At 42.7% G+C, this 26,308-nt stretch overlaps 3 protein-coding genes across 9 annotated transcripts in view; 1 reads left to right on the top strand and 2 right to left on the bottom strand.

The window, feature by feature from the left end:
* Positions 1–21,088, top strand: part of LOC108002943 (protein dead ringer) — an 84,385-nt gene extending 63,297 nt beyond the window's left edge. For 3 of the 5 annotated variants that reach the window (XM_062071550.1, XM_062071554.1, XM_062071551.1), the window contains 5 exons: positions 12,668–12,851; positions 15,688–16,046; positions 16,944–17,271; positions 17,351–17,559; positions 17,643–21,088. In XM_062071550.1, the coding sequence (XP_061927534.1) occupies positions 12,668–12,851; positions 15,688–16,046; positions 16,944–17,271; positions 17,351–17,559; positions 17,643–17,800 (1,238 nt within the window). In that variant the 3' untranslated portion in view covers positions 17,801–21,088. The remainder of the gene's footprint in view (positions 1–12,667; positions 12,852–15,687; positions 16,047–16,943; positions 17,272–17,350; positions 17,560–17,642) is intronic. The other 2 variants (XM_062071553.1, XM_062071552.1) reach the window with 1 other exon arrangement.
* On the bottom strand, positions 19,717–23,656 carry LOC108002737 (adenosine deaminase-like protein). 2 transcript variants are annotated; one of them, XM_017064567.3, is made up of 7 exons: positions 23,468–23,656; positions 23,264–23,394; positions 22,977–23,168; positions 22,651–22,888; positions 22,435–22,570; positions 22,237–22,337; positions 19,717–22,173 (listed from the first exon to the last, which is right to left on the bottom strand). In XM_017064567.3, exons 1-7 carry the CDS (start codon positions 23,504–23,506, stop codon positions 21,973–21,975), a joined length of 1,038 nt encoding a protein of 345 aa, XP_016920056.2. In that variant the 5' UTR covers positions 23,507–23,656; the 3' UTR covers positions 19,717–21,972. The 2 variants fall into 2 exon arrangements, with proteins under 2 accessions (XP_016920056.2, XP_028525005.2); XM_028669204.2 differs by having other exon boundaries at positions 22,651–22,906; positions 23,468–23,610.
* A 65-nt stretch (positions 23,657–23,721) lies between these two features.
* Positions 23,722–26,242, bottom strand: LOC108002730 (programmed cell death protein 6). 2 transcript variants are annotated; one of them, XM_017064560.2, is made up of 4 exons: positions 25,967–26,242; positions 25,201–25,307; positions 24,701–24,969; positions 23,722–24,587 (listed from the first exon to the last, which is right to left on the bottom strand). In XM_017064560.2, exons 1-4 carry the CDS (start codon positions 26,020–26,022, stop codon positions 24,486–24,488), a joined length of 534 nt encoding a protein of 177 aa, XP_016920049.1. In that variant the 5' UTR covers positions 26,023–26,242; the 3' UTR covers positions 23,722–24,485. The 2 variants fall into 2 exon arrangements, with proteins under 2 accessions (XP_016920049.1, XP_016920048.1); XM_017064559.3 differs by having other exon boundaries at positions 24,701–25,008; positions 25,967–26,217.
* Between the last annotated feature and the right edge of the window lie 66 nt (positions 26,243–26,308).

The raw sequence follows: 26,308 nt of genomic DNA, 5'->3' as shown, positions 1-26,308 counted from the left end.
AGAGGAATACTTAGAAAAAGCCTCCACCGTTTCCCTTTTCTTTGCCACACGGTATTCTATGTATAGAACCTGAATGGCGCCTCTTCTCACGCGAACATTCTAGTTGGAATTTGGTTAAAACTCTGTTACCAGTCGCGCTCCCCGTCTCTTCCTCCTCCTCCTCCTCCTCCTCTTCTTCTCCTTCTCCTTCGCCTTCTTCTTCTTCTTCTTCTTCGCCTTCTTCTTCTTCTTTTTCTTCTTCTTCTTAATGGATATTTCTCCAGAGAAGGATAATTTAATTTCATTTTCGTTAACGAGTTAAGGTGCGCGTTTTATAAAATATATATATATATATATATATATTTGTTCGTAAGTTTAACTCCGAAAGAAAGAGCAAAGTGAGGATTCCTCGAGAAAAGTCGGTAATTAGATGTTTCTTTTTCTATTTTTCTTCGACGGGAGACGAGATTCGATATTCGATTAACATAAATCGTCATAAATCGTGATATAACTAAACTGAAAGTTATAAAATTAATTATACCTTTATTAATTTGCTCCTCGTCCGGCAATCTTAATTTCAAAAATCTTATCATTCTTATATTTTAATCAATCGTACGTGCGGGCAACGGCAATGAAATGGCAATGTAACAATGATTCTATATTAAGATTGAAACAACTCGACCGCTACGATAGTCTTAAAATCCCGGCGATTTAGACGGAAGCCAAAACTCATTTCATATACGAAACGGATAGATAGATAGGCAAGTTTAATCCGAGTAATTGGCGTCGTTCCATTCTCGTTATGTAAAAATTGTGTTACGGAAAAATTGAAACGTTTTTATTAAATTTGTCGAAAGGACAAATTAAGGAAGATAAACCCGTCCACGATTCCACGAAAATTGTGGATGATTCCCTTATAAATTGTTTTAATTAATCGCGAGGGGACAAGGAATGTTCTTCGTCTCTCGATCATCCCGACTATCCCCCTCCTCTCCCCGGCGAAGACGCGCGCGAGAAAGAAAGAGAGAGAGAGAGAGGGCATAGCAGCAGCGGATCGTAAAGCGGAGAGCCGAGAATGGATCTGCTCGAATAAAAGTAAAATAGCGTCGTACGAGGCGAAGAGAGAGGAGCTTGCCTTTCGGCACAGAGGAGCGCGCCTCTCTCTCTCTCTCTCTCTCTCTCCTCCTCCTCCAAACTTTTATAGCCGTCCCTTTGGACCGGTCGAAGATCGATTCTCGGTAGAGGTGCAACCCGTATGAATTTTAATATTTATTACGTAATAAAGCCTCCACCCGGCCTGTTCCACGTTTTCGTCGGCCGTTTCGTTTTCGGCCTTTAATCCCGCGCTCGGACGCGTTAACGCGAAACCTTGATCGACAACGAAACCGACGACCCACATTCATCCCCCTCGCTTCAGGGTTGCACAATCGAGGGGAGGGGAGACTATTTTCGCGAGGTGATTTTGTAGCTCGTATTTTGCGTGGTTCCGAGGTGAAGTCAACGGTTCAAACTAGGCGCAGTGTGCCGTGACGAGGCGCTGTTATCGAGTAAACGGCTAACGAACGTGCTCCCGGCACCAAATACCGGGAATAATAAGAAAAAGGCGAAAAATGGGCGGGGAGGGGATGGGAGGGAAGGGAGAGAAAGAATGACGTCGGGAGAGGAGAGGACGCGGGCCGGCCGTGTTTCGCGTTAACGCGTTCTCGTTTCGAGAAACGTGCGTCGGCGACGAGCAGCGGCGGTCCATTTATCGCATTTTTCACCAGACGAATCGCTCGGAAAAGGAGGGAATATCGCCGTAATCTGTCGCGCGCCGATTCCAAAACCGACTCTCGATCACGTATCGTCCGTATCGCGCCGCGGCAACAGAGCGATCGCTTCGAGGAAGCGGTGATTCGACCTCCGATTTGTCCTTATGCGATCCTGCATACGGAGGAGCAACTCGAACTCGGCTTCTCCCCCCTCCCCTCGACTCGAATAATCTCGCCTTTTTTCAGTTTTCTTCCTCAAAGTTCTCGTCGTTTCTCCTCGAGCAACGGAACGGGGAACAAGGAGTTGCGGTCGAACGAAAGGAGCGGGCTCTCCGCGGTCTCTGATTCGCCTGGCCGAGAATGAAATCGGCAAACATAGCGGGCCGGTACCGTTAGGGACGGCGTGTCGGGGCGGTGTTAGAGGACCGAATTAGAAGACGGAATCGAGAGAGACAGGGGGATTGATTTCTCTGCTCGACACTTCTCTCCGGAGAGGACTCCTGGCTCCTCCTTCCCTCGGGGGGACAGTTCGGTTCCCACTTTTATTCATAATATCTCTCGCTCCGATGTCGTTTTATCGCGTTTACGACCTTGTCGAGCAAATGTACGGGCCGAGCGTGGACGTTGGACGACGACAGACAGAGTCAATTCAGCTTGTCCATAAACACCCATCCACGTTTACCTCCATAAAACGAAATAAAGTCCTATGCGCGGCGCATCGCCGCGCCGAGAGAGTCCCGACGATGGGCGGACTCTCCCCGTTCCCGCGAGTGATGGATTTCCTCTTTGACGGATCGCTCGTAAACCTCCTCTAAATGTTTTCTCGGAAACGGCGAGGAGAGAGCCAATACGGATTTCCAGCACGCGGCCACTCTCTCCCTCTCTCTCTCTCTCTCTCTCCCGTCTCCACCCTTGTCGTCCTTGTTGGACGATCGGGCTGCTTAGGGCCACCCGCTGGTTTTAGTGGGTCTTAAATCGGGATTATGTCGGGATTACAGGATCCTGCGTACGCTCGTCTCTCTTCTAGTAGCGGGCGAGCCATTGCACCGAGCTTACGCCGAAAAAACGATCCTTCTACTACTACTACTTCTTCTTCTTCTTTTGCTTCTTACATCCTTGGCAAAGGAGTTTCGCTGTCCAATCCCTTTTTTCTTTCCTTTTTTCCCTTTCTCTTCTTTTCGTTCGGTTACGTAAAGAACAATATTTTTCAGGGACTCGTTGGTTCCTCGATTGGGTAATTTAGGGACGAGACGAGGTCCTTCTTTTTTTTTTTTTGTTTTCTTCTCCTCCTGTTTTTCTTAGGGGGGTAAGTGAGTAAGCGCGACGAGTCGAGTCACGACGAGTGTCGTGCATTTTCGGGAGGGTTGTCTCCTGCTGTTGTCACGAGACGACAAAGGTAGAGAGGTCTCGGCTGGTACGTACCGGTTGGATCGTTTCGCGAAGAATTCGTAAATTGAAAAGGGCGCACCCTACTTCACGACTTCGTTCGATCGGTCCCCACATTTGACTCGTTTTTCTCGATCATTCCCTTTCTCTCCGTCTATGTATCTATCTACCTGTCCGTCCCCCTCTAGGCTGTTTGCAAATCAGAGAAACGGCGGTCGATCGCACTCGCGTTTCCGAGAAGTTTCGTGATAAGTTTCGGACGATTTGCGGTTCCAGAGAAGCGGTGGCGGCCCGATCTCGGGCCTCTCTCGAGAGAAAGAAAAAAGGAAGAAAAGGGATGAGCAATCATCGGCAATTATTCGGAATCCCGGAGGATGTAACGACGTGCACCCGCTTGATTGATGCCCCCCGGCCGATACCCGGCCGGTGAATAAGAGGAGAATCGCGTTTTCGTGCGGAGAAACCTCTCCGAAAATTCCACTTCCACATTAATTATTATTATAATGCCGATCCGACCGCGCCGCCGTCGTTCCAACACCGGTAGTCCTCTGCCACGGACCGACTCTGTCCATCCGTCCACGCAAACGGAGAGGAGATCCCCCGAATCGTGTCATTTCTCATCCCGAATTATTATCCAGGAATTTAGAGAAGATACTTGTTCGCCCGTGTATACCCGAAATCGTTCTTCCACTCTCGTTTTCGTAACGAATTCGCGATCGTCGTTTGGAAGTTTGGAGAAAGAGGAGGATGGACCAACAACCCCCGACGAAGGAACGAGAGCGAGGGTAAGGGCGAGCAACTGTGGAAGATGAGTCGAACGGTGGCGGTGCTCGAATCGCACGTGTGCCGTGAAATTTGGACGCGAGTCGCGGAAAGGAAGGGGAGGGAAGGGAAGGGAAGGGGATACGGACGTCGTGGCGGCACACCTGTCCAATTAGTCGTGCGCTCGTGCTCGAATTCGACCTACATTTTCCATGGCGGCGCGGACAAGTGACCGGGTAGCTTCCAGCATCGGTGTTCGCGAGGGAAGAAACGAGAGAGAGAGAGAGAGAGTGAGGATGCGAGGGAGGGGAGGGGAGGGAGAGGGAAAGAGAAGCGGCACGGTTCTCCGGCACGTTCCAGTGCTATAGATAGCTCGCGCACGCGAGCCGAGCGAAAAGCATTTAGCAGGATGACGTTCGCACATTCTAGACGTCTCGACGCCGACCGTTCTCCGACCGATCATCCGTTACGTTCCCGTGACGTAATTGTCGAATTCTTGCCCCGACACTCCTCCTTCGTTCCTCGCCTCCTCTCCCTTCTCTTCCTTTCTCCTCTCTCTCTCTCTCTCTCTCTCTCGCGCGCGCTCTCCCCCCTCCCCGCTCCTCCAATTCGCTTAGACGCGAAACGGGTGACAAGAATGATCGTTTGCACCGGGGACGATTGATTAATGGGCGGACCGTGGAGTTTTTCGCGATCGAGCCCCCCCCCCCTCCCCCCCCTTTTTCGTCTCTGAGAGAAAAGATGAAAAGAAGAAGAAGAAGAAGAAGAAGAAGAAGCGGCGACGGTGGCGGAACGAAGAGGGAAGATGGAAGAAATGGGAGAACGGGTTCCGCGTTGTGTGTGCAGGCTGGACGACGCGGACGACGCGGTGCCCGGGCGTGGGAAGTGAAATACGAGCGTTGTAGACGGCCAACGGCCATTTCCATCCTGCCGGTTTAGTATTGGCGGGCCACTAAGTCTGAACTAATTTGCTTATTAATATTTCACAACAGCGCCGATCGCTCTGGGGGTTCTTGATATATCGTCTCCCCCACCACCGGGACTACCGAGAACCCTCTCTCGCCCTCCCTCCCCCCGCCCGCCTCTACTCTCCTCTACTCTCCTCTCTCCTCTCCTCTCCTCTACTCTCCTCTCTCCTCTCCTCTCCTCGCCTCTCCTCCTCGCCTCGTCTCGTCTCGTCTCGTCTCACCTCGCCTCGCCTCGCCTCGCCTCGCCTCACCTCGCCTCGTCTCACTTCGCCTCGTCTCGCCTCGCCTCGCCTCTTACCTCGTTTCTACGCCTGCCTTTCATTCCTTCTTCCCATTCGAATGGTACACACAACAACCGGTACCTTCGACGAAACCTTCTTAGTTACGAATCGACGCTCTCGCCGATTGTTTTACCGAGACTTATCCCTGACTGGCGCCACCTTTCTCTAAATGGTACTTATCCTCCGCTTCGAGGTTTTACGATCCATCGAGCCGATCGAGGGATCGGCATGCAATCAACGAATATCGCGGGTCAAAGCTCGACGAACTTTGTTTAACGAGCTTTTGTCCAAAGACGGAGGAACGACGGCCGCGTCGCGAGGAGGTTGTTCGACGGAGATAATTACCGCGCGACGAGCTGGCTCGCCGCGATTAACAACGTGGTTCGAGTCTCGGAGCCGTATCGGCGCGTTTACGATCCCTGACGAATTCGCGTCGCAATACAGAGGAGAGGAGGAGCCGGGGCCGCGCATGGCCACAACGAGTCGGGGATTATTTGGGTCGTGACGGTGGCCGTCGCAACGACGGACTTAAACCCTTATTCTGGCAGAATGACAAGCACGAATCGAAAGTTATTTCTGCGAGGTCGATATATAGGTTGATTTACGCCTGGCATCGGACAATAACGCGACCAACCGCAATATCACGGTTCGCGTTGGTATTTTATAACCCTGTAAATAGCCGCGAAGACGACGCAGCTTCTCGGAACTCTTCGATTCTCGAGAACTCGCTACGAATCCTCTCGCCCGATTCGTTGTCGCTCCTTTCCAATTACCGATTCCTCGCCGATCCCCCTCCGTCCAGGATTCAACACGCTTCACACGCTTTTTACTTTCCATACATTTTTCTTTCACCTTTTCCCTCCAAATCTCCACTTTTCCCCCTCAACCGTTACGTACCACGTTTTACGTCGCGTCCAACCTCGGCCACATTGTTGGCAACCGTTGCTACCCAACTCCTCCCCCACCCTTCGTCGATCCTCCGTGGTCGCGATCGCGGCCGAGACGACCGTCATTCGTCTCCGGACAGCCGCCCATCCTCGCCTTCGTCGTCGTCGACGTGCTTCTCCTCCTCCTCCTCTTATTCTTCTTCCTCCTTTTCTCCGTCTTTTCGTCCGTCTCTTCGCAGACGCGACGAAGGCCGCTGATCCCGTGGAAAAATTTCTATCGAAAAGCGGTCGAGGAGCCGAATCCAATGTGCTCGAGCGAAATGTTCGTGTTGGAAGATTCGATCGTCGGCCGGGCGAGAAAAAACGGGCGCGATATAGGTCGCGAGTCATCGTTCGGGCCCACCCAGGTCGTCCTCCACCGCGTACGACGAAGAGAAAGAAGAGTCGAAAGGGCGACGAATGGGCGAAGCGAGGAGACGAATGGACGAAGACGGACGAGGTGGAATTATTCGTTGGCGCGCGCTCGCGCGCCACGCCCTCGAATCTTGTTTCGTCTGTCCTCCGTGATCCTCTTGATCCGCGTTCGCATCATCCTCGCGAGGAAACGCGAACTAGAACGAATAGGATTCGGCGCGGATATTAATTTCGCCCGGTCGACAGCCGCCTCGCCGAAACGAATGTCGAGAACGCCAACGTTGAATTATATAAGATCGCACGATTTCTTTTCCGACAATATCGATCGCAATCCCACCAATATCGTTGATTTTTCGAAAATTCCTGCAACGACTTTCTTTCTTTTTCTTTTTCTTTCTTTTTTTCTATCCTCCTCCAAGCGCCATTCGCGAGCAATCTTATTATTACGCCTTTGGAATTAAGAAAGCTTCTCGAGGAATTTCTTCTTCCAACTCGTGAAACTATTACGAATTATTGTAACGATCATTTTAAATGGATATTTCGAGAAGAGCACGAAGATGTGATCGATTCGAGGAGGAAGTTAGAGTTAGATATCGAACGAGCTTTTCGAAGAAGGGGGAGATATTTGGCGAGAGGGGGAGGAAATTAGGAAGCCCCTTCGCTCGCACCGCGCCGATATAAAAGATTTGTTTCCCTTGGATTATAGAGCATAGAGAGAGAGAGAGAAAGAGAGAGAAGAAGGGCGCTGCCACGCACGAATTATAAGCCACACCCGGCAGTGAGGGGGGTTGCCATGCCACCGGAGGAGATACAATTATTTGATCGACCGAGCAACAAGTGGCCTACGGTTGCTTCTATTTTAGTCGGGGAGATTTCGATGCCTCGATAGAGAGGCTCTTACCAACGACAGAATTGCCCCCATAGGGCGATAATCCCACTCGAGCTCGTGTTACATCGAGATCAATGCGCGCCATAGCCAAGCCACCTCCGTTTCCGGACCGATTCCGATTCCAATGAGACAATGCCAATTCGATTAGAATTTCAATCTTTTCCTCCCACTTCCTCCTCTTCGAACCAACGAAATTCTCCTTTTCTTTTTTCTTTCTTCTTTTTCCATCTAAAAATCGGTCGGCCGATTGTTCCACAGAGATCGAGATCTTTCCCTTAAATCTTGGCAATTGACGATTTGTAACGAGGATCGGTTTTTTTTTTTTCCAAAGATGGATGGATCCACATGTGGAGAATTTGCAGGGAGAGAAATAAAGAGAAGGAGGAAAGGAAAAAAAGTATATATAATCGGATGGAAGAGGCACAAACGTGTGCGCGACTCGCGTTTGGCGTGGCAAAAGCGAGAAACACGTCGCAACCTCCCCTCCCCCCTCGCCTCTCCACGCTCCATCGCGACTCCCTTGACAGTTAACTTGGCTAAGACGGATCGTAAATTATGCCAATATTTCCGCGAAATCCTAACAAGATTATAAAGCGGATTGTAGCGGCTGGTTTCTCTCTTTCTTTCTCTCTCTCTCTCCCTCTCCCTCCCTCCTTCCCTCGAGCCCTTTCTCGATCTGTTGGTGGCCCGGCGGAAGGGCTGGAAGGGCTGGAGCCTCGGAGCGTGGGGAAGGGAGAGAGAGGGTTCGGGGAGGAGAGAGGGCACGGCACCTCTCCGGGGTCGGGGGTGGGCGAGAGCGAGAAAGAGAGAAAGTTCTATTTATAATGCGTTTGCGTCTTTGCAGGGGCCCCAGCCGGTGGAGGCAGTAAATGTCGCGTGTATTTCATATGAAACTCCACCCCCTCCCGGCTATTCTTCGCAATGCCAATCCCGGTCTTTTTCGTCCGTCCGATAATACCGGCCGCTAACAAAGTTAAACCGTTCACCCACGAACAAAGTCCTTCCACTCTCCTTCCCGGCTCCGTTTCCACCCCTGCCCCTCTCTCTCCTTCGTCCGCGTCGGACGAGGAGGGACGGGATTATCGGCGAGCGTGTATCACGCGCTCGATACGAGAAGTCGTGTTAATTAAAAAAAAAAAAAAGAAAGAAAAGAAAAAGGGTTTCTCATTTTCGGTGAGTGCAATATTGGACGCGTAATTGGAGTGTGACGCTATTTTAAGCTCTCCCCAAATGTTCCCGAACGAATAGTTTCGAAGGGAGACGTTTCGATTCTCTTCGGATACCATTGCTGCGCGCCGCAACGCCACAAATTAGCTCGTAAACCGTGCGTTGAAAGTAGCGGTTTCGTTTCGTTCGTCGGTATTTACAAGCGATCGAAATAACGTTCGGGATCTTTTCAGGGAGGGGGAGGAAAAAACTGTCCATCCGTCTATCTAAAATCGATATCGGCTTGTTCGCGCCGCGTTTCGTCCCCCAATGGGAACGATTACCGAACCAAGCCAATTACGCTGTTCGAATCGTCCACCGCTTTTCCATTTTTCCTTTATGCCGGCAAATAACACGGTTCGGCGGGTGCAATCGGCATCGATAACAAATCGACCTATGTATATACATATATATATACACACATATATTGGGGAGGGGTTATATCGCAGCATTGGATATTGGATAGATTGGAGGGCCGTGGTCACGCGAGATTCCGGGAAAAGTCGTTTCGCGCTTGTCCCGAAAGGGGGTTTTAAAGCGGGCGCGTAGCCGGGTCGCAGTTTCTGCGTCGGTTAATAAAGGCCTCCGACATAGTCCGATCGTTATTAGATCGGGCACTCCTTCTTCGGCCCGCCAATCTTGCCCGCCCAATATACTTCGCGATAACTCGTAAAACGCAACATTTTGTTTCCTATACCAATTACCCCCACCGTGGTGGGCGAGGGTATCGAGAGGGGCCCGGAGGTGTGCGCCGCGTCGACCATTCCGCACGATCGCGTTCCGATGGAAACGGAGGGGAAGGAGAGAAGAAGAAGCTCGCTTTCGTTAGTCGACGAATGTTAGTCCTCCGAGTTTCGTGGGGATGCGTAGAACTGACCCAATCGTTGAGGGGGGAAAGAAAAATGAACGAGTTAGGAAAGTGGAGGAGGAGGTATACTCGGCGCGTTATCTCTGGTGAATATGGATTAGGAAAGAGAAGACTGATAGCCGTGGACGGAGGAAAAATTAGAGGTTTCTTCCTCGGGAAGAACGCTCCCGAAACGAGAGTTTCGTTAGGAAATAGCGGCGGACAGGTAATAAGAGGCAGATACGCGAGCAGTGGACGGAGACAGTCGGATGGCTCGTATGGTGGTGGTGTTGTACACGCTCGGTACCCTCGGTTCCCAACGAAGCGCGGCGAGAATTATGTATTACACCGATAGGTACATAACGCCTGTACGCCACGTCGAATGGCTACTTTGACTGGTCGGAGCGAGCATGCAATGGCCACCATTGCGGCTCGCTACGGCTCGAATACAACGGCGGGACGCGGCCGCAGTGGCGGCGGTGGCGGCGGCCATTATAAAAATAACTGCTGATTGGACGCCCTACCAAGAAAAGTCGTAATCGCATCCTGAAATGCTTCTTCTCTCTCTTCCTTTCACTCCTTCCCTCCTTCTCCTCCCGCTCTCTCTCTCGCGCGCGCGCTCTCTCGCTCTCCTCCCCCCCCGTTTTCTTTTCCCCTCGCCATTTCTTTCTACTTATCTTCGTATCTTCTTCTTCGTCTTCCCCCTTCGCCGCTAGATTCCTGTCGAACAATGAGACCCATTCCTCCCGTCGACTTCCACACCTTCTTCTCTTCTGGTATCGTCTCCTCTGGAAGGAGAGGTATACTCGAACGTATCCATACTACGCTCGATTATCCATCTCTCGATTCCGTTCCTCGCTTTTTCTCTCTCTCTCTCTCTCTCCTTTTTCCTTTTCCTTTTTCGGAGGAACGAGAGGGAGGGCAAGGATCTCTCCCGCCGCCTGCTCAAAGTTTAAGGCGAGCTCTCGAATTTATTCCCCGGCTATATGGAGCGAGCGAGAGAGCGGCGAGGAGCAGCGAACCGGCCATTTTCCTCGAAGGGGAACAACGCGCGCGCGCGGGGAATGATTTGTGGAGGAGCACAGGGAGCGAAGAAAAAGCACGAGATACGTGGATGCACGCGGATGGGGCGACGAAAGGGGGTTCGGAGTCCGCGAGGCTCCGTTCGTTGCAGCGGACGCGAGGAGGATAGGAGGCAGGGAAGAATCGGGCGCCATTTTGCGAGGCCAGGTTTTATCGCCGCGCCCTATATAGGAACATTATGCCTGGGTTGCCGGGTTGCGCGTATATCAACAATAATTGCAGGGCCAATAATAAAGCTGGAGGGACCACGCTCGATAGCCCGAAATTGCCGGTTCCCCTACCCCGGCCTGCAACGTTTTATTGCCTCCACTCTCGAGGCCGGGAATGGCGGCAGCCCCCTTCGTCCTTCTCGATGGCGGATAAACGATCCACCGATACGATGCCACCGCTAGCGATAGCCGCCCGATCGATCCTCCGTCTCTTCGACTTTAACCGTGAAATGGGGGAGGAGGGGAATGCAGAGCAATGCAGAGCAATATAATTCAATTCGCGTGTAATCGGGAGAAATTTTCTACCTCGAACGAATAACGAATAATGAAATTACTATCGTTGCGATTAGGGAGGGATCAAAGGAGAGAGTTATATATATTAAAGAGCTCTCTTCTTTCTTTTTTCGTCGCTGGTAGCTTAGCTCCTGTCAAAGGGAAAACTCGGCTCGAGTAGCGCGAGTTCGCTGTTATTATTAGAGATACCGGGACGTTGTTGCCCGCTCTCGTTATTATTCTTTTTGCCATGTCTCTCCTCGGGGTATGTTGGTCATCCTCGTCCTCTTCGTCTTCGTCTTCATCGTCGTCATCCGCGTGGTCGCCGTCGTTGTTGCCGATTCCGCTGTTTTGCAGCAAGGTGTTTCGTACGAAGAATCGTTGGCGAGCTCGTAAAGAGCCGCAAAGGAGAGCTCGCACGCGCGATAGTCACGAGTATTGCCCTTGTTAACGCCCCGTTAACTCGAACCTCTGGACAAACTCGTAAAATTTACCGGCTTCGAGCCGGTAAGACTACCACCACGCGATGTACAACGGTTGCCGGTGAATTTTCGCGTGACTTTAAATCGAGCTGGAATTATGTGTTTAGTGCGAACGTCGGCCGAGGCATCGCGAGAATATTCTTCTCTCTCTCTCTCTCTTCCTTTTTTCTTCCTTCCCGTTCTCTCTGCTTCGCGTTTTTCCTTTTCGAATCGACGAGGGAAAGAAAAGAAAAAAAAAAAGAGGAACGAGATCGTAGGTCTCGTGAAATTGAAAATTCGATCAAAGGATTCGTTGGACGTATTCGATTATTCTCGCCCATGAACCCGTATTTACGGGAACAACGAACGGATCAACCGCACCAGCAATACTCGTAAACTTGACGTTTACATACGCGTTGTCGGACCGCGTTGAGATAGTCGCAAAACTTGTTAACACCCCGTTAACACGGATCGAACAGCCTCGTAACGCTCGACGACGGAATTGTCGAGTGGCCATTGACGGCGCTCGTTTCGTACGACGAAATTTTCGTCGCGTTATCGGTATTGATTGTGACAACTTTCAACTATTTTAAATTAATTTCCTCGATTTATGAAAGCGGTAGTTATAGTTTTCCTTGGCGTCCGGCGCGATTCCACCGCGTTATCTTAAGTACCGATTAAAACTCGCGTAAAAGCTCGTAAAAGGCTCGTTCGTTGTTGGCGCGCGAGCGAGTTTGCGATAATTTCGATATAATTGCGATTTTGCACGCGGTCGGGTCGCGTGAAAAAATATTCACCGGATTATCCACGCCGATCGATCCATTTCACCCGTTCCGTTTGAACGACCCTCATTTCTCACCCCCCTTCCCCTTCCTCTCTTCTTTAAAATCCATTTTTCTTCCATTTTCTTTCTTTATATACGTACATATATATATATATACACTAGCTCTACGATACACGACGAGTAAGGAGATCGTAAAAGCAGCCGCGTTCGCGTGATCGTTACGAATTCGTTACTGCTCTTGTTAACGCCCCCCCTCGCTGCAAGCCTTGGACAAACCTCGTAAAGTTGGAGCGCGGTGCAACATTCCCGCGAGAACCATCGTCGAAAATGCGGCCGAAAGCGGTCACGTGACGGATAAACTTGGAATTCCCGAGCTCGCCTCGAACTTGATGGATACCTTCTCTTTTTTTCCCCTTATCCCTCCGTCTCTTCTCTCTCTCTCGTCTTATTTATCTTCCCCCCACTTGCTTAATTATCTTGATTTCAGGAACGCCCATCAATCGACTGCCGATCATGGCGAAATCAGTACTGGATCTGTATGAATTGTACAATTTGGTGATAGCGAGAGGTGGCCTCGTTGACGTGATCAACAAGAAACTCTGGCAAGAAATCATCAAAGGCCTACATTTACCATCTAGTATCACTTCCGCCGCATTTACTCTGCGTACCCAGTAAGTAGATCGTTGAAGTTTCTCATCCGGGACCCTGCGCTACACCGCGCTCTACCGTCGCACCGTTGTCGCTGATTCGGCATACACGAATTTCATCGTCGACCAAACCTCGTCAAATCTCCGCACCGGGATGACGGATGAGTGGAACACCGAGTCCCTTCCGGGATCGTTTTTTCGTTTCTTTTCTTCTTCCTCCTCCTCCTCCTTTCTCCACGGATCGATCGTTTCCCTCTTTCTCTCTTTTTCTTTCGTAAGAAGATTTTTTGGAAGAAGGAGATCGATCGAGACGTGGATAGAGAATGAAAATCGGGAGGAAAGTAAGTGGAGAAGGGAGACATCAAAGGGCGATACGTACGCCTTCCGTTGTTTGGGAAACGGTACTATCATCATTACCGCTGGCAAACGCGAGCGGGCAAACTGTTTGTGTGCTTAAGATGGCGGCTTGTATCAGGAACGGCGTGTTCTCCGCGAAACAAAAATATACGGAACGCGGTCCACAAAAGAAGAGGCCTCGGCCGGGGGGATCACAATACATGGACGCTCGCGAGCGCTCAAAACCGTGGAAACGAGGCGGAGATCTGCCGGACGAGGGAGAGAGAAAGAGAGAGGGGAAGAGAGAGAAGGCGACCGGCTCGTGCCGGTTAACCCCATTCGTCACCTGCCGGAGGAAGAAAGAAAGGAAGGAAGGAAGGAAGTCGACACGGCTTTCCTCCTCGCTCTTCCTCCCTTCGAACCTGATCGAAATAAAAATCTCTCTCTTCCTCTCTCAATGCGTTTTTCTCCTCGAATCCAAAACGTTCGACATTTACACGCCAGCTTTCATGCGTTGATATAAATTTGACGGCCGATTCGTGTTATTGGATGAATTTTTCATCGCGGCGACGAATTATATCTCGCATCTGGGATTGAACAGCTGGTTCATCTCTCGCGAGGTTAATCGCGCTTACGTAATGCGTAGAGATTTACCCAAATATCGGAGGAACCGCAGAGTAATCTCGTAGGGAAAAATGGAGGGAAAATTGATGCGCGGCGGGAAACAGATGGAGAAGATGTCCGCGAAGCGGAGCGCGACGCGCGTTGGGGGCCCAAAACTGTGAATTACACTTGCGCGATGCTCTCTCTCTCTCGAATCACACACGTGAAAATAACCCTGGAACGGGCGGTGCGTGACGCGCGACGGAACGTCGGGACGCCGGCGCATCCATCATTCCGGCAACCGGTTATCCCCAGGCGGAGGGACAGGGACAGACGGAGGAAACGAAATTGTAAAGGGAGACGGCGGCTACCAGAGAGAGTGTATCGCGGTGCCTATACACGACTATATCGAGCCACGCGCCTTCAACGTGTAATTATTTATACCGCGAGGGAGGCGCGCGCGCGCCACAGGGATCGACCGCACTCCTCTTCCATTGTGCCCATTTCAACGCGCCGCGTTTCATCTCCGACAAATTTGACGGAAGCAACGGGCCAAACGAACGGCAATATAACCGGGCCCAGAGAGTGGACGATCCGATATTTTCGCGAAACGCTTCGACGACCGCGTGTTACAAGTTGTTAGAATCTCGGGAGAGTCGACAAGCTCGTGAAACTCGTGGAAACTCGTGCCAACAACGAAGCGAAGTACTCGTTTCTCGCGTCTTTGAAATTAACCCTTGTCGTCGATCCTTCTTCTTCTTCTTCGTGGACGGGAAATTCTCGGTCGAAACCAGGTTTCGTTTTCCGTGGAAATGAACGAGAGAGAGAGAGGGGGGGTTAAAATTTTGAATCGAATCGAATCACCCGGAAAGAGAGATTTATAGTGGAAGCACGCGCACACCTGGGGAACTATTACGGGGTTATAGCGGAGTGGTCTGCACGCACGAGACACCGAGTTTTCGAGGTTCGTCGTCGAGGGAGAACGGGCGTGGAAAGAAGGAGAACAAGAAGACGAAGAAACGAAGGAGGAGGAGGAGGAAAGAGCCGGGCCGAAGGGTTAGTTCGGCCGCAGTCTGGCAGACAATCGTAAAAATCGAACGATCCCTGCGCGAATTATAGGCCGCGGTTCTCGCAATATGTCTATCCACGAAAGTGTGTGCGAGCGTCAGTCGATCTGCTGCCACCTTTCGCAACGGCCCAACCTTTCTTTCTTTCGTCTACCTTCGATAAAATAAAAATATTTACGAATCTCTCGGTTCTGTTGCCACCCCTTTGCCAATTCGTTCCCTCACGCTCGTTTAGAAGCGTCGCGATACCTTTCTTTCTTCTTTTTCCGATCCTGTCCCGAGATAGAAATTCCAAGTAAATTTTTCATGTCTCACTCTTGTATATATATATATATATAATTTCGACGAGAGACCGGTAAACAACAAAGTTAGCGCGTTGTTTATGAACCGTTTCCAACAACGATTCATCTGTCGCGTACGACGACATCGTTCAGGTGCAATTAGCGGGGCCTGGTCGAGCATTAAACTCGACCGAGCGAGGCACGCTCTAGACGCGGGATTAAATTAAGCGGCGCATCGCGCGACGTGCACACGTACATCGAGTCGTGCCTTGCCAATTTCGCGTTCAGCGAACCGTCCTCCTCCGCCTCCTCCGCGAGGACAATGCGTTAATTACGCGTTTTTATTCCGCTTAGGGAAAAAAAAGCCGACGAATCGTCTCGTTCGACGACGCAACGACTCGACTCGAACTCGACTCTGTCCACCTTGAAGAAAGCAATATTGTTTTAGAAAGCGAGCGATAACGGTCCGCGAGCGGAAAATCAAACACGTCCGCTTTCTCGACGCGACGTGGCTTTTTTCCTTTTTCTTTTCTCGTTTCATTTTTCTTCTTTTCTTCCTCTCCCCCTTTGCAGGTACATGAAATACTTATACCCGTACGAATGCGAGAAGAGACGACTGTCGACACCCGCAGAGTTGCAAGCGGCAATCGATGGAAATCGACGCGAGGGACGACGAAGCAGCTACGGGACATACGCGGCAAGCGGCAGCACGACGAACGAGAGCCTCGTTCAAAGGAACCCCCACACGCCCAACTCGTTGGCGTTGCACGCGCAAATGTCTCCGTTATCTTTGGTCACAGCAGTTGCGGCTGGTGGCCAGCACCACGGATCACAGTCTTTGGTAAATGGCAGCGCTGCGCACACTCCATTGCCACATCACCCACACCATCCTCAACACTCGCAGGGACTACCGGGACAACCACCGAATGCAGGTCAGTGCAGCAACTGCGCGCGCGCCCCTATCTTCTTCCCTCCGCCATCAAATTTGCGAAAATCGCGAAAAGAACGGGCGAGGGAGTGCTCTCTCTCCCCTTCCTCTTCCCTTCTGTTCCGTGGCGAAACGAAGCCTGCCGGAAATGGAGGAAATGGAGCGTGGAGGGAGCGAGACAGGCGGGAAAAGAGATGATAGGGAGGGGAGTGGGTTTATTTTAAATCGGTAGTTAGGGTTCCAGGCCTCCCCGGAGATGATGATGCGAGAGCGAAGGAGCCGTAATTGATTATACGATCCTCCGGGAGACAGGCGTTAACGGATGACTCTCGCTAACGAGCATTCCTACTTCCCTACCCCTTTCTTCCTCCTTCTCGCCCCTACTACCACCATCGTTTCGCCACCCTTTCACCCGACATCGCACCAATTTCGCTCTCCTACCACCACCACCACCATCGCCATCACCCTTCTCGCTCGCATTCGCGCCGCCCCTCCGATTTCCATTTCCACGTACCACCGACTGTACTCTCGCCGCTCTCCGCCTCGATAAACGTCTCCCTCGTCGGGCGAGAACAATAGTCGAAGGTTGAGGCGAGGCCGAGGGGAGGGGAGAGACGTGGTATATACGCAGCGCGGACGGACAAGTAGCAAAACCGCAATTTGGATAAGTCATTTGTCGAGACGTCGAAACGAGCGGGCTCTCGAGACACGATTTGTCGACGCTGCGCCAATTTCTCGATTACCGGCTGCTCTCCCACGGACTCCTGTTCCCTCCTTCTCCGCCGCCCTTTTAATTCCACTGCACCTTCGAACATTCAGCCGCTTTCGAGATCGACCATCTTCCAATATCTCGCGTTCGCCCGTGAACGTGGACTCTGAACCGTATTGTCCGTTGCCCTAGGCCCTATACCCGGAATGGCGCCATCCGAATTCGAAGCACGCATGGTGGAATACGTAAAACTGTTGAATAAGGAATTGAGAAGCGGCACACCGCCACCGATGGGACACCGGCCGGGTAGCGCATCTCCCCCGTCCTCGACGCCGTCGAGAGACGGGGCGTTCAGCGCCCTCGAAATGTCACGATTGACCTTGTGGAACATGTACAACAACAACACCTTGTATCCAGGGGTTGGCCACCAACCCCCTATATCGCCTCAAACGTCTCATTCCCCGCTACCTCCGGCCTCCAGCCCCGAACCTCAGAGGGAAGCTCTTGATCTTGGGCTTAGGTAAGTTTAAATTATATTAATTCGCTTTTCGTCCCTTTCCGTTTTCTTTCTTTCTTTTTCTTAACCTTCCCAAAACAAGTTCCTTCTTTTGCAGGTCATCGCCTGTATCCTCACCAGCCAGGCAAAGTTCACCATCTTCGGGTGGCAGTATGCAAGTCAAAAGGGATACGGAACTGACCGTCGCACCTGGACCTCCTCCCGCTAAAAGGTTACTCTCGGATGAGGACAGTCCGCCCGAGAAGAACGCCCCGGCTACTCTGGGCACGCACATTAAAATTTCAAATCGAGGTAAGAAACGTCCAACGTCTCTTTTTCTCTCTCTCTCTCTCTCTCTCCCTCAGCGCAATGACGAGATTCCTTTTCTTTTCCAGGTGATGGTAGAAACGGTGACAATTCCTTAGTAGTCAGTATGGAGCTGAACGGAGTGATGTATCAAGGTGTTCTGTTCGCTCAAAGTGACAGTAGGTCCACGAGCAGTACAGCGTCCACCAACAACAACGCGAAACCGTCGCGGAGTGTAGTCTCGTGAACGCTCAACGAATCGTCAACCGCGAATATAGCTCTATAGGACACACTCCCTCGCGTCGGTTATAAGTAGGAGCAATATTAAACAAAGAATCGAGGATAGCGGTATGAAGGGTGTAAAGACTTGGTTTATCGGTCGGAGGACCTCTCAATCTCGCATTGTCTTTCCTTTCGTTCAACCCGATGATATGATTAGGAAAGGGGGGAGGGGGGATACACGTGAAAATAACGATACTTGTACGGTTGAACTAGAGCGGAAAGAATTTTCTTCGAAGAATCTTGACTGGAAGCACTCGGCCAAATAGATTAACCGTTTTTTGAGTAACGAACTTCCGAACCGGATCGATCATTTGTCTTTTTTCTTTTTTTTTTCTTTCCTTTTTTCTTTCTTCCTTTCTTTCTTTCTTTCGTCAATCATCGAATCAAAACATCTTAACTTATTTATTGATGCTGATTTCTCGAGATTTGAGCGGCGTTTGATTATTTTTTTTTTAGTTTTTTTTCTTTTCTTCCTTACTTTTCTTTTCTTTTCTTTTTTCTTTTCTTCTCTTCTCTTCTCTTTTCTTTTCTTTTCTTTTCTTTTCTTTTCTTTTCTTTTCTTTTCTTTTCTTTTCTTTTCTTTTTTTCTCTTGTCCCTCTGTTCGGGAAATCAGTCTTCTTTCGTTATTTTATTATAGCGTTTTAAATCAGCATGCGTGTGTGTATATTTGTTATAACTTTTTACCACGATATTAACTCGATATCACCGCGAATGTAAAAAAGCAGGTGTGTGTACATATGTATTTGTGCACACAAAATTCACACTTCTATCATTCTTCAACGCACTCACACACGCGCACATGAGTTCACCAATCGTATCACGGTATACAGGATTGAGCGATTGATGATATAATCGATGGTTTACATTAATATTATTATTATTTATAAGAAAAAAATATTTCGGATAAAAATTTCGAATATAAATTTCGAAATAAATTTTTATGGTATTGAGACTTTTGTACGTGAAAATATAAAAAACCGCCTTATTCTTGCATTTAATGGAATCATATTTTTTTATTATATTGATCGATTTTATTAATTATTATTATTTTTTTTTCTCTTTTAATATAAAAAATATATAATTTCATTTAAAAAAGATAATTTAATTTTCAACTTTCCTTCTCCGTAAGAAAAATAAATTCATCTCGTTGTTCGAAATATTTTTAATTAGATAATCAGATAATAATATCTATGTCAAATCAAAGTAATAATGTCGAGTGTTTAATTCTGTATATATATATATATATACACATACACATTCATACACATACGTATATGCACACATCTTCTTATATACATAGACAAATGTCCATCTTGTTGCTCGTTCGTTAAGTATATGTACATAGTCATTCGAATACATTTTTCTTTCGCAAAAGGGACAGAGCTCAGTGCGACAGTTTACAAGAAGATACGCCATTATTATAATTATAATTATTATTAATTATTGATTATTACTGTTAGACATTAGAGAGAAAAAGATATTATGTATCGTGATTTTTATATTATACGCACGAGTAATTTTTATTTTCTTTTACTTTCTTTTCGTTGTAGGCAGATTTGTAAAAAAAAAAGAAAAAAAAAATCAGGCGGTATCGACACGTGATGGTTTGCTTCCTCTTTTTACAAGATATACGTGTGGATTAACTCCACGAAATCAAACGAAAATTACGAACGAACGCAAAAGACGGATCGTTACAACTCGTTTCTTCCTTTTTTACTTTTTATTTACGTTTTCGCGTTGTTTTCTTTCTTTTTATATTAAATGCGCGAGAGGTACGAGCGATTATCATAAAAGCATTTAACCGAGTAGCATTCAAATGTTTCGCTCGCACTACGTATTTCGCATTTTTATTATTATCGTACGCATCGTCGATCTTTAAGTTCTTCTTTTTCTTTTTTTTTTTTTTCTAACGATAGATAGAATCATGTTGTTTCGATGACTAGGGCCAGTTCAATAACGATACCGCAGCCAACGGGACTGTGAAAACGCTGAACACCCACGTATTATAAATGTATAATATAACAACGTTTACTTTATATTAATGCTTAGTATGTAACGCGCAGAAGAATCATACAGAATTAAAAAAAAAAAAACTTATCCCCTTAGAAGGTAAGCGCATTCACAAAGCGTTCAGAATGAAAATAAAAGCATCCTTAGTCATAGTTGTTAGGATACAAACTTAGCGGAGGTAAGATATTAGAGAATAATACGCGCGACAGTAATACAAAGTACATAAGATAGGTAAGAGGAAAGAATTTTGCGGACAATTTTTTGTCACTTTTTGTCAGACGGATATTGGAAAGTGAATACGATGTTGTTGGCTTATTCGATGGACTTTCATATTGATAACGATGCGGTATCGAGAAGGAAGAAACTGTTTTATTGTTTATAGTTCGAAGGTTAGCCAAAAAGACTGTTATATAGGACGAATATTATATATGGTAGAAATAATTTCTTATTATGGTTATTAAGAATGATATTATTATCATCGTCAATATTAATATTACGACTATATTGCTATTATTCCTATTACTACTATTAGTATATTATCCAACTACATATTTACTATTATCACCTTGTTATGGCGTGATAGCGAATAACGGTTCTAATAAAAGAACAAAAAAAAAAGGAGAGAAAAAAAAAACAGAACGTTCGCATCAAAATTATAAAAAAGGAATCCTTGTTGCTCCCTATTTTTTTATGTAATCGTAAAAAATTGACCCATTTTTATTTGAAACGCTTGATCTAGATTAAAAAAGAAAATATTCTCATCGCAACTTTAAGCAAACTTGGCAATACGTTTTAACTTTTCGATCTTTTTTTTTCATATGATAATAAATTCGATTTTCATATTTTTTTTAATTGATTATGGAGAACATGAAATCATTAGATCGATCATAAAATGAGCAACAAAAAAAATTACGTGCAACATTATATATAGTTTCATCGATCGATTGTAATTTTGATAGGGAGATAATCGTTAGCGTTTATCGAACTATCTGTTCGATGCCGGCTTGTAAGTATTACTAATTTTTTCTTCAATATCGAAATAAAAAAAGAATACACATTTACAGGCATAACATTGTAATAACTATTATAAATGTTGTATATACTACATTCAATCTTGACAAAATAAACATGGAACTCCTGATGACATTTAACTATTTTAATCTCCGTAAGTAGCAACTTAACTATCTGTAAATCCATGTAAATCCATTAATATCATAACGAATAAAATCGATGTTACTTTTATATCAATAGTTCTATAATCTCATTTCACCTTTATACTATTATAATATTTTTTTAACATCTGTATTTTTTTACATCGTTAATCTTTATAAGAATTTTGTTTGTTACATCGAAGTGAAACAAGCTATAAAATTAGTTGGAAAAAATTCTGATTAAGATTTTTATTCAATAAGTTAAAAAAAAAAAAAAAAAAGAAGACAATAAAAGTTATCAGATATTGGATTATCTTTCGAACATAAATTTCGAGCATAAATTTTGCAAAGCAAGTATAGAAGAAAAAAAGAACAAATAATAAGAGAAGGATAGAAATATTGACATGTCGTTAAAGATAAAAAATAAAATAGAATACTTAAGATGGCGTTGATTGTTAATTCTTATTCTTCTCCTATCTCTATTCTTCTATTATTTATTCTTCTTATCTATATTTATGTTTTATCTACGCCATTCTAAAGATGATGCTAATTTCACAATTTTTAATCTATCTATGTCCTTCCTTTATTATTTCTTCTTGTATTTTTTGTTTATATTTCTCTGCAAAATTTATGCGTTCAAGAAATTACTCCGATATTTGAATTATTTTACCATTTTTTTTTTTTATAACTATACCGATTAAAATTCTTAATTCTAACATTTATATAAAATTCTAATATTTATATATATTTATATATATATATATATATATATATATATATTTATATATATGTATAAAAAGAAATTATTTTTAAAATTTGTTGACTTTATTATTACTTACTTTTATGATTGAATTTGTTATACTTATAATATAATATCTGCATTTACGAATGCATTTCATAGTTTTAGAACATTCGTATTTTTTGATAAAATCTTGATTTTATTAATTTTATTAGATTATTATATTCGTTACAATTTCAATCTTTAATATTATACTCTTTACGATAAAAATTTTTGATCTTAGATAATAATACTTCTTTTTCTTCTGATGTAACAAAAGCATATTGTACGGATGATAAACAAAGTTTTATTAGTTGTTCTCGGCTTAAATTAAATGTTGAACTAGCTATTTTATATTCTTGAGATAAAGATGTATGAAAGATACCTTTGTCATCAGTCTAAAAAATAAAATATACTTTTTAAAATTTGATTATTCGATAAATGTTAACAATTTTACTCACACTAAGACAAATAGGATGACCAACTTCAAACAAATATTTAAATTGATGAGATTCATAAGTAGGTACAGTTTTACATTGAACATTTGAAGTTAAACACAATTCTAGATAAAAAAATAAATAAATAACACAAAATATTCAATATGTTTCTGTGTAAATTAAGTAGCAAACTTTAAATTAATATAATTTTTTCATTCTTACCTACAGGAATTTTTGAATTAATAAGCAAATTAAATAATTTATTCGTTCCTCGCAATGTAGGATGAATACAAGTACAATGTCCTAATCTATCTGGTTTAAATTCAAGAATATCTATTATTTCTGTTTCATTCGAAATCTATATAAGATAAATGAAAAAACATTTAATTTAATCAGAAAGTCAAATTAATTTTAATTTAAATATTCACTTAGTTTCACCTCTGCACAATGAGCTGCTATTTTAAGTCCAGCCATTCTAGCTTTTCTTAATAACTTCAAAAAAATATTTCCCGTCATTGGATCTCCACTGAGATCAAGTCCAACAATATATTGTGGATATTTCTTCATAAAATTTATTGCTAATTCTATGTTTTCTTGTGCTGCTTTATATCCTTGTTTACGATTAACAGATATTAATAACTTCAATAATATATTTGGAAAATCAATTTTGCAAACTCTGTAGTTACAAAATAATCTAAATTAAAAATTTCTTAATATTTTGACTTTTAAAAAGTGATAAATATTTTAAGTTAAATTATATTTACTCAAATGCTTTTATGATTGCTTCTATATATTCTTGTTTTGACATTTTCTCAGGAATAGCACGAGGTGTGCTTCTAAGTTCCAAATATATTACATTATCATCTTGGAATTCTTTAATTGTGTTATAAGTAGCATGAAAAATTGCCTCTGGTGTTACTGTCAATGAATGTACTATATCAAATACTTTGAAGCATCTATAAACAATTATAGAGGAAGTATTATTTTTTATATAATAATAATATAACACATTTTAAAATTAAAAATTTAAAATTTATATTGTTATTCATACTCGTCTAACGATGAAAAATCTTTCGTGTCCATAAATACATCTTCATAATTTCCTAATTCAGAATTTTGCATTTTGTATAATTGTTTTAAAGTATCCGTGCTTAAAGATCCATTCAAATGAGCATGAAGTTCCTATAAATATAGAAAAAATATTTTTTAATTACAAACATTAACCTCTATATTGCAGATTAATTAGATTACATACCAATTTTGGTAAATAATGGCAGAATTTTTCTAAATTCATTGTAAATTATAAATCACTTTTTTATATATGCGTAAATATTTTCTTTTATAACTTTAATGTATCGTCCGTTTTAAATTATTATTATTATTATTATATAATATGAACTGATAATCGAGCGAATTCATGAAATGATTTATTCATCCTTATTTTTTACATTTTTTATAAGCAGAAAAAAAATGAATAAATGGAATAAAAAAAAATAAAAATACATTCAATTAAAATATATGTTTATAATTAATTTAATAATGATAGAAAATTACAGAAATGTAGATTTTATACATAATTTGAAGTAGTAGTACACAATAATTATTTATGATGATATTTTAAGAATATATAGTTTAAATAATTTCAAATTCTTAATTATTTACTTAGATAAGACTTATATATCATTTGAAATGCTGCAATAAGAAAATATAATACATATTAAAACGTATTAAAACATTGAAATGTATCTAAAGACAATATGATAAATAATTTTTAATTGTGTTATAATTGTGTTATAATTGACATTTGTTTTTCTTTATACATTTTAATGAAAATTATTGTTTAAAAATATATATTATAGACGATCTTGCATATTTTTTTTTTTAACTGAAATATTTTCTATTTTTAAAATCTATTATTTATTTTTTTAAATATTTGTTTTCTTTCAATAATCTAATGAATAATTAAATATTTATTATTTTTATTTTTCTATAACAAACAGAGAATAAAAATTAAATGTTTATGTTTATAATCAAATTTAAATATACGTATATATTTCTTAGGAATGTTTATATATACATACAACTGATTATTTGTGATTTCTTAATTAAGATTTACATATACAAGCATATTAAACATATGAGATTTTAATTTTAATATGAAAAGTTTTTTTATGAATAAATTCATATTTTTAAATCTGGCATGAAATAATTTGTATTTGTATAATAATATAATGCCAAATTAGGCAAGAATAACATTGAAGCACAAAAATGACTTATATTTTAAGATTGAATACCATGCCTAGAAATTGTTCATAGTGAATTGTAATAACACCATCTAGATCTGTATCCAATTGTCTGAAGGCAGCAGTCAAAGTCTAAAAGAAATAATTAAAAAAAAATAATTTATTTTGTAGTAATTTAAATGTAGAATATCATTATATCAATTAATGTAGATCTATATCAAAATGCTATTCAAATGTATACTTACATATAAAACTATACAGCACTGAATAAAGTCATCAAAGTATATAGTTCCACGACCAGCTCTATCATATTTGCGTATAAGAGTATCTATAATTTGATCTGATAATCTATATCCAAAATTTGTAAGAGCTGTTTTTAATTCATTTCTGTCAATATTTCCACTATTGTCCCGGTCAAATGATCGAAAACAATTTTGCCAATCTGTTACATATTTCCATAGAGCTCCAAATTCTTCAAAACTAACTGTACCCTTTTGATTTTTATCGAACATACCTGAAGAATCAGGATCAGTTTTGTCAATGTCAAACATACCTGTATCAATAAAATGAACTAAAAATATATTAAAAATGTAATTATAAGACCATGCAAATCTACTCAAGAAGTTCTGTTAAATATTTTTTTATATATTAGCATATTAAAATCTTAAAAATTAATATAAGATTTTTAAAAAATTAATATTACAATTTTGTCTGCAATTGTAAACAATAAAACCACAATAATTACCAATCATTAAACGCACTGTTTCTGGATTAAATGGTGTCCATGTTCCATTTGAAAGAGCTTGTTGTAATTCATCTGCAGTAATTGCACCAGATCTGTCTCTATCAACTCTACAATATACAATTAAAGAATATTAAACTTCTGTATGTGTGATATTTAATTAATAATTAGTAATAAAATTTTATTTGCTATTTATAATTATTTATAATTATTTATGAAATAAATATTCATATTATAATTTTATGAATAATTAATTTAAATTTTTGGATAGATTTCAATTCAATAGTATAAAAAAGTGAAAGGATAATTGAATCTTTATAACCTTTAAAAAAAAATCGAAAAAAAATTATTGTGTGTCTACAATTTGCAATCTTATATTGACTATGAATTAAAAACTTCTAACTTATTATTATCCCAACTTATTCGAAATCATTAAGATGTAACAAAGTTTTTTATTAGTTTTTTCCCCTTTTTTATACATCATAATAGAATCATAAAAATCTTTCAAATCTATATGAAAGATTTTTAATAAAATATTTTATTTTTTAATATTATTGAGATATTCTTTCTTATTTTCTCATTTTATACAAATCATAATAAAATATTTAAAAGATATATGTTGTTTTATAAATATAATATGTAATAAAATATGTAGTTGCTTTTTGAAAACTTCATTTATAGTTAAATAATAGTTAATATATATTCATATTATACTATAAATTATATTTCAATATTAAAACTATTAATAAATAAATAAGTTTTAAAATACCTTTGAAAAACATCCCAGAGGAATTCTCGACTAGGCATAGGCGATACAAATGACATCTTTAAATTAATGTCTATTTTTATAAAGTATAAAATTCGAAATAATTATATTCAATAGTTATTTTACTTAATGTCACTTTACAACTGATTATAGTAACTAATGTTAATATAAATTGGATTCGCAAAAAATTTCGTAGAAATAAAACGTCACGAACACGTCATACTACTAAGAAATTGTATAGTATTAAATACACGACTATACTATATTATATATATAGTATTTATGATAATCATCTATTCATCTATATATATGTATAGTTACTAGTTAATCAGAGATAGAAGAAAA

This window comes from Apis cerana, linkage group LG2, assembly GCF_029169275.1.
Source record: "Apis cerana isolate GH-2021 linkage group LG2, AcerK_1.0, whole genome shotgun sequence".
In the NCBI taxonomy this organism is placed as follows: domain Eukaryota; kingdom Metazoa; phylum Arthropoda; class Insecta; order Hymenoptera; family Apidae; genus Apis; species Apis cerana.
This window is presented reverse-complemented; position numbering and strand designations above follow the sequence as displayed.